The sequence below is a fragment of the Gavialis gangeticus genome, unplaced genomic scaffold, assembly GCF_001723915.1.
Source record: "Gavialis gangeticus isolate Ggan-Ray unplaced genomic scaffold, GavGan_comp1, whole genome shotgun sequence".
In the NCBI taxonomy this organism is placed as follows: Eukaryota; Metazoa; Chordata; order Crocodylia; family Gavialidae; genus Gavialis; species Gavialis gangeticus.
In genome coordinates, this window is record NW_017729006.1 from 46,804,083 (window position 1) to 46,815,587 (window position 11,505).

An 11,505-nucleotide genomic window follows, 5' to 3' on the forward strand; every position below is an offset into this window, starting at 1 on the left:
ATCAGTGCGAAAAACTGCAGTAATTCAGCTATATACAAACCACTTCGGCACATGAAGCATAAAAATGCTCTGGCCCCTAGTGGCCAGACGTTGTAATAGTGCCCTCTGCAGAAGGCTAATTTGGTCAGTCTGGTTGCATGTCAACTCCTTAGTATGGGATAAATCTATTACAGATTTAAACCTAGGGTAAATTGCTCCATGACAATCTTGTCACAGCATCTTGAGCCTAAATGTATAGCAACCAGGAGATTGGAATGACTTAAAAAAATCCGAGAGATAGAGGCTGGCTAATAAATAGCATTCAGTTTATGCCCATTAATACAATATTTTAAAGGTTTAATTGAAAAAGAACTTGAACATTAACAGAATTCTGCAGCTTCTATTGTAATACTATGCCTTTTAACCTTACCTAATGTGCTGGCTTAAGGAACAGGGACTGCCTTGTCTTGAATTTCCCAGGTTTTGGCATTTTTGTCCAGGGGTAGGAAATACAGAAATCTATGAAAATGAATCACCTGCTGCTTCTCTGTTTCAGTGCCAAGACAATGATACCACCTGGGGAATGCCTATATGCTGGGAGAAAAAGGAGGAAACCCATTCAGAAACAGTTAAGTATCATAGTCATTATGATTGGATTTTTGCCTTTCACTACATGTGAATGTGCTGAAGGAGGGGAGAGGTTGGGGGTGGGGAAGGGCACAGAGAACTCATCTTGCCACTGTGCTCCCACACAGGCAAGACTTTAGTTTGTCTTTTTGAAGTCTGAAGCATGGGAAGAAAGAGAAAGACAAATCTGCCTTCAGTTCCAAATGGTGCCAGAAGGGATGTTCTTGCAGGACTGGGGCTATAGTTCCAACCTCACGACCCAGGCTGGCTAACATAACCTGTAACATACAGCAGCAGGTTCTCCCTAAGCTCAGGGGACACTGTACCCAAAGATCAGTGTTCTCTGATACCAAAGTGCTAGAACTTCCCTTCCTGACCTTCTTGTCATGTCCTTACAGAAGGCATAAGTGACCCAAAATTTGTTGAATATGAATTTTAAAAGTGCATTAATTCATCTGAAATGTGTCACTTTTTGCATTCTTTAGAATGAGTCATTTTCAGATATTTATTTCACAGAATCATTTTCACTGTAAAGAGAAATTATTTGTGCAGAAACAATGCAAAAAATAAGCAATTGGAAGGACCAGGATGGCTTGAAATGCAAGAACAGGAAGGTTTCCATGCCATGGAAACTTACTTATCTGAGTAATAAAAATCCCTGCAGTGAACTGTTTTTTTTTTTCTTTAGGGTAGGTAATGATCCCTGTCTCTCATGTTGTACCATGTCATTGTCAAATCAAAAATATTTTTGGTATTTTTCAGAATTATCATTGAATATAGTTGAGAGTAAGAAGGCACAAATCCGCCTGTTTTTAGTCACTCAAAACTTTTAAAAAAAATAGTTCATTTGAGTTTAAGTTGTCTATGTTTGGTCTAATCCTAACAGGGAACAGTTGTGAATGTTTGTATAAAATCTGTTGAGCAATTTTGAAATCAGATAAGCTTCTAAAAATAAACTGCTTGCTTCCACTTAGAAAAATTCTTGGAAGTGCTAATACATCATTGTGGATGAGATTCTTAATGCACACAAATACTAGAATGAAAAAATATGGCTCCTTCAATAGCTGTAACTTGGTTCCCATATATTCATTATTGCAAAAACATATATATGTTCTCCGTGTTGCTATGTTGGGCTGTGATCCGCCAAGCACAGATGCGTGTTCTTAACATTATATAGTACATGCAAGTTGCCCCAGTAAATTCAGTGTGATCACCCATTTGTGTAGAGTTATGTCTGCGTTTAAGTGTTTAAAGGATCTGGGTCTAGTAGTAGGCATGGAAACAAGTGTGAAAAAGCTAAGTGACTGTGGCATTGATGCCTACACAGTCAGATGGATTGCTGATCAGCTGAAGGGTCGTACACAGAGTGGTGGTGTACTGCATCCAGTTCTGGGCGCCGCACTTCAGGAGGGATGTGGACAGCATCGAGAGGGTCCAAAGGAGGGCCACTCTCATGATCCAGGGACAGCAGAGCAGACCCTATGAGGAGAGGCTATGGGACCTGAACCTGTTCAGCCTTTGCAAGAGAAGGCTGAGGGGGGACCTGGTGGCCATCTGTAAACTTACTAGGGGGGACCAGCGGGGTTTGGGAGAGACCTTGTTCCCCCGAGCGCCTCCCAAAGTAACAAGGAATAACAGCCACAAGTTGTTTGAGAGTAGGTTCAGGCTGGACATTAGAAGGCGCTACTTCACAGTCCGGGCGGTGGATCTGGAATCAGCTTCCAAGGGAAGTGGTGCTGGCTCTTACCCTGGGGGTCTTCGAGAGGATGCTCGACGTTTACCTGGCTGGGGTCATTTGAGCCCAGTTTTCTCTCCTGCCCATGACAGGGGGTTGGATTAGAAGATCTACAAGGTCCCTTCTGACCCTACATCTATGAATCTATGTTACAGTTTTTGCAGGAGTTTGTAACATTGAGTTTTAGGTTTCTGTGATTTCCCTCTTGATTTATGTGCTGCCAGATCAACAATACAAATGTGAGACTGCCTTAATTGCTATAGAGTCCCAAAGATGGCTAATGCACAGATTATTTCAGAGGTCTTTCACTGAAGTTCTAGCTGCAATGAAATGGCAAAACTCCAATTGAGTTCATTCATCTCAGAATTTCACTCCTTATGGGTTGGGAAGCAATTCTTTCTTGGAAATATATATGCGTGGGGGTTGTATTCCAGGCTCCTTTTTATGAGGTGGGTCCAGAGGCTCAAGTCCGGATACAATATGGGGGTATCATTTGCCTCTGAATCATTAGTTTTCTCGCTAGAGGCAGCTCTCTTTTTCTTGTGTGCAACTGTATATATTATGATTTATCAGAATCATTTTTGTCCATTGTTTTTCCTCTGAGTTTGACTATGTAAATAGTTAAATTCTGGCTGGGCAGTGGCATGGAGCCAGGAGCAAGCAGTAGCACGGAGCTGCATTCAGTGAGAGCTTTGCACTGCTGCATGCCCCTGGCTCCTTGCAGATGCTCTGTGCTACCCAAACACCCCCACCCCCCCACAGCCATACATCCCTAGATCCATGCTGCCACGTGCTCCTGGTATTGCCAACTGGCCAGAGCTCTGAGCCACCAGGCAGCAGCTCAGAGCCATGGGTGTACAGATGCATGGAGCCACATTTGTGCAGCCGCACATGCCTAGCTCTTTGCAGGTGCCTGGCAGTGCAGAGCTCTGGCTGGTCATCAGTGCCAGGGGTGTGCTACCATGCACTTCCAGTAGGCCTCCAGACTACCAGTGGGCCAGACACAAGCCAGTGGGAAGGGCATAGCCAGGCCCCAATCCAGCCTCATGTCGGGGAATGGGGCATGACCCAGCCCTGCGGGAAGGGAAGGGGGTGTGGCCTAGCCCTGAGCCAGAAGCAGGGGGCCATGGCCAAGTCCTGCAGGGGAAGGGGGCATAGCTTGGCTCCAACCAGCTGCCCAGGGAATGGGGTTTGGGGATTACGGCCCTCTGGTGGCCGTATTAATGGCCACCACTCCCCTCTGCCAAATTTCCGCATCAGTGGCAAGCCCCATGGGCCAGATGTGATGGTGTCATGGGCTGCAGCAATGTCAGAGTGGCACAAAAATAGGCTTTCCCAATGCAAAGAAAGGGTGGTGTTACAGGTTACCTTTAAACCATGTTAAAGGCACTTAAAAATGGGAGCATTGTGTTTAAAGGGTGTTAAACTTTTCTAAGTGTACTCTAAGCATTTTAAAGCTAAACCACTTGAGGTGAGGGTTATCTTTTGAGCTGTTTTACACAGGTCAAAATAAAGTATTGTTAGTCTGCTCCCCAGAGGTCAAGCAATCAATTTGCCCCCTTCCAGCATCCCAAAATGCACAGCTCCCAGCCTTTCCACCCTCCGAACCTCTACTGGTCTCCTGCCTAGTGGTTCCATGCTGAAAGTGGAGCTGCCAGGGATTAACTGCATTAAGATTATGGAGCCAGGGAATCATGCCTCCCCAGGCTCCATGTTGTTGCCCTGTGGCAGCTATGCTCACTGCTGCTGCTTAAGTGGGCTGATGCCAAGGGTTTTCCCCCCTCTCCTCGCTGTACTAGCCTCCTCCCTTTCCTGCTGGCACCACAGCCCATGTCTGCATTCTTATTCCCTCACACCAACCAGCCAGCCATTCCTCCCTAACACCCTGCTGGCCAGCCACTTCATCATGCCTCAGTTTTCTTCGCCCCACAAACCCCCTGTTTCTTGGCTCTACCTTGGTATGTGCTGTGTGCCACACAGCAAGTATGCTGGTTCTCATCCCTGTACCCTGGCCATCCCAGCCAGCATGACCCCTGCCACCCCTAACCCAACTCTTCCCCCACCCCCCATCCCAATCCATTGAGATGCATGCAAGATTTTTGTCCTTTAAATTTTTTTAAATTCTTTTTTTCCTCTGCTCCCCCATTTCACTTCAAACAGGTTTTTTAAAGATTTCTCCCTCCCCCCTATCAATGGTTGCAGCTTAGCTCCTGCTGTTACAGAGGGAAGGTTTCTGTCTCCAAGCTACATCACCCTCCCCACCACTCCTCTCCCACCCCACAGGCGGGATAGAGTCCTGGCTCCTGTCCACGTCCATGCTTGCCAGACCATCTAGGGGCAAGTCAGACTTATCATAGAATTTTAGAAAGCTAGGGTTGGAAGAGACCTCAGGTCATCTAGTCCAACCCCCTGCTCAAAGCGGGACCATCCCCAATTAGATCATTCTAGCCAGGGTTTTGTCAAGCTGAACCTTACAAACTTCCAAGGATGGAGATTCTTCCACCTCTCTAGGTAACCTGTTCCAGTGCTTTACTACCTTCCTAGTAAGTAAGTTTTTCCTAATATCTAACCTAACCATGTTGGCTTCATGGTAAGAAACACCATTGCTTCCAGGCTACAAAGCTTACAAATCGGTCTTTCCAATTGCATCGTGTCCCTATGCCTTCCTTTGCATGACCAGCAGCATGGCACCATTATCAATGTGTATGCTCCAACCCTTCTGGCAGACACAGTTGACAGACTTCAGTTCTGTACTGACCTCCGCAATCTCATTCAGAAAGTACTATCCAAAGATAGGATTGTCATTATGCATGATTTTACCACAAGAGTTGGTGGTGACTATCTAGCATAGAAAGGTATGCTTGGAAGACATGGGAAAATATAACGATAATGGATGCTTGCTTCTGGAATTCTGTGCGGAAACACAGATGGCAATAACCAATACCCAGTTCCCACAGAAAAACCATTAAAAGACCACTTGGATGCATCTGCACTCTACCTGATAGATTACATTTTGGTGCGTCAGTGTGATCTTGGGAATGGTTTGCACACTAGAGTCATGCCTAGTGCTGACTGCTATACTGACCACTGACTTGTTTGCTCAGAGTTGTCCTTCCACTTCAAGCCTCAGCCCAAGCATAGAGGCATTCCCTCCCCCCCACAAAGAAATTTGATGTTTCCAGGCTGCCAAATCAATCTTACCAAAAATTTCAAACACTTCAGTCAAAGCTTAAAAGCCAAGCCCATACTATGGACACTTCACTCAGTGGACTCTGAAAACACATCAAGTCAGTAGTCTTGGAGACCACCAAGGAGATCGTTGGGCTAAGTACTAAGAGAAACTGGGACTGGTTTGATGACAGCAGCAAAGACATCAAAGCCCTGCTCACAAAAAGAGGACCACTCATCAAGCCCTCATAGTACACCCACTTAGCCATGAGAGAAAGGCGGCTTACCACCAGGCATGTAACGCCCTTCAGTGGAAACCGCGTGATATCTAAAACGAATGGTGGACTAATCTTACAGAAAGAATGCAACTACATGCTGATAGTGGAGACATCAGAAGCTTCTAAGAAGCACTGAAATCTGCCTATGGCCCAACTTTCCTGATCCAAAGCTCACTGAGGAGCTCTAATGGCCAAACCCTACACATTGACAACGACTCTGTCATGGACGAATGTGCTGAGCGCTTGCAAACTCTCTTTAATGCTGAACGCACTGTACATGAATCTGCCATCAACCGAGTTAAGCAGCTGCCTGTTAAGGAGGAACTAGATGAGTGTCCTACATGGGAAGAAACCTTTACCACTATCGACCAGATAAAAAGCAACGAAGCCCCTGGAATTGATGGAATTCCACCTGAAGCCCTAAAATACAGCTGTCCCACTCTACACTCCAAGCTCCGTGAACTCTTTATAGTCAGCTGGGAGCAAGGGAAAATTTCACAAAACCTGTGTGATGTTATAATCATTACCCTGTACAAGAATGAAGGCGACAAGTCAGACTGTTCCATCTACCGAGGGATTGCCCTTCTGTCCATCACCAGGAAGAGTCTAGCTAGAATCCTCCTCAACAGGCTGGTGCCTGCCATAGCAGAGGAGGTCCTCCCAGAGAGCCAATGTGGTTTCAGAGCAAACAGAGGCATGATAGATATAGTATTTGTGCTCAGACAAATGCAAGAAAAGTGGCAGGAACAGAACAAGGGGCTGTCCATCATTTTCATTAACCTTACTAAGGCAGTTGACACAGTATGCTGAAATGGCCTCTGGATGATTCTCAAGAAGCTTGGATGCCCACCTAAGTTCCATGCTGTCCATGCTGACCATCAATGGTCAGGCAACTCCATGATAGTCAGCATGGACAAGTCAAGTACAACAGCAACCTCTCGGGTCCCTTCCTGATCCCCAGTGGAGTTAAGCAAAGCTTTGTACTCGCCCCTACTTTGTTCGCTATTTTCTTTGCCGTGATGCTGCAGCAAGCATTGGGCAATCTTGGGGAAGGTGAGGAAAGTGTTTATATCTGCTTTTGGGCAGACAGAAACCTCTTCAGCCTCAGATGGCTACTGGCTCACACAAAGACCTTGCAACAGCTCATCTATAAACTTCTGTTTGCAGATGATTGTGCCCTGGTAGCCCACACCCAACATGATCTGCAGCACGTGACCACTTGCTTTGCTACTGCAACACAACTCTTCAGACTTACCATCAGCCTGAGGAAGACTGAAGTTCTTCATCAACCAGCTCCACACCAAGCTTATGTGCCACTGAAGATGACTATTGAAGGAATTGAGCTAAATGCTATCAAGCAGTTCACATACCTGGGGAGTATCATTTCATATGATGTCATGATTGACAAGGAGGTAGACAACAGACTCTTAAAAGCTAGCAGTGCCTTTGGCAGACTGTACAACCGGGTCTGGAATAGTCACAGCCTATGGCCACAGATCAAAGTCAAGGTGTACCAAGCTGTTGTTATCTCCACCCTACTGTACAGTGCTGAGTCATGGATCTTATATCGCTGACATGTATACCTCCTTGATTGCTTTCATCAGAACTGCCTCTGCATCATTCTCACAATCCATTGATGGGATTATGTCACCAATGTGGAGGTACTACAGAGAGCCAATACCACCAGTATTGAGGTGATTCTCCTGTGGACTCAGCTGCGGTGGGCAGGCCATGTGGCCCAGATGGATGACAACTGCCTATCAAAGGCTGTGCTGTATGGAGAACTGAAAGTGGGGAAACACAACAGTGGGGCCCCATGCAAGCGCTTCAGGGACACTCTGAAGAGGTCCTTTTTGGCCTGTGATATTGACCACAAACTGTGGGAAACAGGCTGCAGATCACGATGCCTGGCGGTTCCAGATCAAAAAGGCAACAACTTTCTTTGAATGTCAGGACAGAGCCAGCATTGAAGAGAAAAGGAGTAGGAGGAAAGAGATACCCTCATCTAGCACCCATCAGCCATACACATAACCACTGCAGCAGCACTTGCCTCTCTACAATTGGACCAATTAGTCACCAGCAGGCCTGCAACCGGCATGGGAAGTTACCTTCCCAATATCTTCATCTGTGAAGAACTGCCAAGATGAGTGAAAAAGTTTTTCCTAATATCTAACTTAAACTTCCTGTACTGTAATTTGAGATCATTGCTCCTTATTCTGTCATCTGCTACCACTGAGAACAGTTTAGCTCCTACTTCTTTGTAACCCCCTTCAGGTAGTTGAAGGCTGCTGTTAAATTCATGCTGAGTCTTCTCTTCTGCAGACTAAATAAGCCCAGTTTCTTCCGCCTCTCCTCATAAGTCATGTGCCTCAGCCCCCGAATCATTTTTGTTGTCCTCTGCTGGACTGTCTCCAATTTGTCCACATCCTTTCTGTAGTGGAAAGGTTCCAAAACTGGACACAGTACTCCAGATGTGGCCTCATCAGTGGAGAATAAAGGGAATAATCACTTTCCTCAATCTGCTGGCAGTGCTTCTACTAATGCAGCCCAGCATGCTGTTAGCCTTCTTGGCAACAAGAGCACACTGCTGTCTTATATCCATCTTACTATAATCCTCAGGTCCTTTTCTACAGAGCTGCTGCTTAGCCAGTTGGTGTCAAGCCTGTAGCAGTCCATGGGATTTTTCCATTCTAAGTGCAGGACTTTGTCCTTGTCCTTATTGAACTTCATGAATTTTACTTGTGCTGGTCTGAGATGGCATTAAGCCTTAACTCAGGGGTGGGCAAAATACAGCCCGTGGGCTGGATCCGGCCCGCCAGCCAATTCTATCCATCCTGCAGGGCCCCTAAAAATTTTAGAAAATTAATAATTATCTGCTCCTGGCTATTGTGTAATCACCTCTATGTACACTACACAAACACATGTAAATCAGAACAAAAATATTTTTTGAAATCAAATTAATGAATGGTGTAGATGTTTGCTTTTTAGAATATAATTTGTTATTTTTCTGGTTCCAAGATGGCAAACCCCTTGCTAGAAAGAGTACTTGTGGGGGCAAGGGGAGGGACTTCTGATGGCAAAGGTCAGAAGTTAGGGGGCAGGACTTGTGGTCATAAGATGGTGACCGGGGGCAAGGCATCTGTCATAGGGCAGGGCTACCCATATGGCCCTCGACAGCTTGCCAAAACTTGGTAAGTGGCCCTTGGCCCAAAATAATTGCCCACCCCTGCTTTAACCTGTGACTGCTCTGAAACTGTTCATATTTTAAGACAGTCTGATGTTCCACAGATTTAGGATGGTTTAAAGGTAACCTATAAGAGAAACCAAAGTATTGGGAGTGCAGCCAGAGACTGGCCAGAAGAATAGCATACTCTTCAGTGAGCTCAAAAAGTCTTTAAAAAGATGGAAACCTGGCTCTCTTACCAGGGATGAGGCCAGAAAGGTCAAGTCATGAATTGAGATGCATAAGACAAAAAAAAGCATTATACAACTATTTAGAAGTAATAAGAAGACCAAAGATAGTATAGGCCCCTTACTAATCCGTGATACATACCAAGGAATGATGCAAGAAGGCTGAAGTATTTAATTCCATTTTTACTTCACCCACCACAAATCAGATCAGAAGACAGCATGGATAGGTGACAAGATTATTGGCCCAGAGTAAGTAAAGAACAAGTTGGAGATTATTTAGAAAATCCAGATGTTTCAAGTCAGATGAGCAGGACCAGATGAGATTCATCCTAACATACTCAAGGAACTAGCAGAGCCATTGGTTATTCTTTTTTAAGACTCATGGAGGTCAAGTGAGGTTCTAGACAATGAAATGTGGGCACTATATTTGCCCATTTCCAGAAAGGGAAGAAGGAAGACGCAGGGAATTGCAAACTAATCTGTCTGATTTCAATATCCAGAAAGAACACATAACAGGTCATCAAGCAATCTATTTGTAAACACCCAAAAGGGACCGGAGTGATCAGGAATAGCCAACCTGAATTTATCAGGAGCATGTAATGTCTGACCAGATTTCTTTCTATGACAACGTGTCAGACTCTGTGGATGGGGGAAGAACAGTGTGGGTGCTTCTACACAAGACATTTATTGCAGTTGCTTAATTAGCTCCTCATTACAGTATCTCAAACATCTCACTATCTACATGTAGGGCCCTATTAGATCTCAGGAAACTACTAAACTCTGCAGCAGGTTAGTACTTGTAAATATTTTTGTGTGCAGCAATGCACATGTAGATGCTGACCTGGCTGGCTGGGGCATGAGGGTCCTTCAGTGTGGGGGCTGCCTGAAAGCTAGCCCCACACTGAAAGCACCCTCATGCCCCAGCCAGTCCCTCTGCAATACATTGAGCCAGGTTGGAGGAGCCCCGGGCTGGCAGGCTGAACCCCCGGGTTCCCTGCCAGCTTGAGTTGCTCCGACCCGGCTCAGTGTCCTGCAGTGCCAGATCCATGTTCAAATGGTACACCTGAGAGCAATGAACTCCAGCGCAATATGTCCTGGAGTTTATTGCTTCAAATTAATTGCATGTGTAGACACACCCAGTGTGTGATATACTGTAACTTCAGCAAGGTTTCTGACACTGTCTCCAGTTACATTCTCATTAATATGCTCTTTAATAATACAGTCTTCTCAACCTTTTTTAGACTCAGGGCAGCCCTTGTTAAACTCAAGACACCCTTCAGAAAATGCCAGCTATTATCTTTCACTCGTTTTAGTATTATGGAAAGATAATAGAGGAACATTCCTGATGCGTAAAACTTCAAAAGTGTTTAACAGGTTAGAATATTTTTGATGCTATGGATAGCTATTTGAAATTTATGGGTTTATCTTGTGAGTCATATAAGTATTGGCTACCTAACCATGCTAATATTGTACAGCATGCTCCAAAGGGTCTCATGGCAACCTAGTGTGCTGCAGCAGCCTGGTTGAGCATTGCTGGTCTAGGTGGATCTACTGTAAGGTGGATACATAATCGGTTGAAACATTGTGCTCAGTGCATACACATTAAGCCACTGATAATTAATTGAGGGGACATACTGAACGGGTTTCTTTTGGAGTTTGTCACGGATCTGCTAATATTTAGTATCTTCGTTACTGATTTGGAGAATGAGGTTGAATGCACAGTTAGCACATTTGCAGATGACACCAGGCTGGGTGGAGATCCAGATACCATGGAGGATCAGATTTTGAATCAGAGCGACCTTGATAAACTGAGAAAATGGTCCAAAATTAGTCAAATGAAAAACACAGACGACAAATCTTGCATTTAGGATGAAATAATCTCATACACTGTAAGCAGGTTGAGATATCTGCTGCCATGCAGATAGGCATTACCTCCTTAGGAGTCATTCATACAGGGTGTAGCAGAAAGCCACCTTGGTTTCTCCCCAAAAATCTCTGCCCTGTGACACTGTGATTTAAATCTCTGTGCTGTGACCATTTGATTAGGTCGGGCTCAGCAGAGGTTACCACACCCTTACCCTGTCTTTAGGTAACTTGAGCTGGCTGCATTCCTGAGGGAGGGGGGAAACCTGCTCCCTCTGCCTACATGACTTGCATCAATCACCTGGGTGAGGGGTTTCTACCTGGGGAGCTGGAATCTGCCCGGTAACAGGTGATGTATTTCAAATTGGTTGGCTGATAGCCAACTGGGGCTGACCTCCACTGGACCAGGTGAATGAGGTCACAGGGGCTATATAAGTTAGGTGG

At 45.3% G+C, this 11,505-nt stretch overlaps 1 protein-coding gene across 1 annotated transcript in view; it reads left to right on the plus strand.

Moving 5' to 3' along the window:
- The first annotated feature begins 533 nt into the window (after window positions 1–533).
- The window catches only part of AHRR (aryl-hydrocarbon receptor repressor), a 138,655-nt gene continuing 127,683 nt past the window's right edge, over window positions 534–11,505 (plus strand). The window contains exon 1 of the mRNA XM_019509173.1: window positions 534–607. Within this exon, the coding sequence (XP_019364718.1) occupies window positions 546–607 (62 nt within the window). The 5' untranslated portion in view covers window positions 534–545. The remainder of the gene's footprint in view (window positions 608–11,505) is intronic.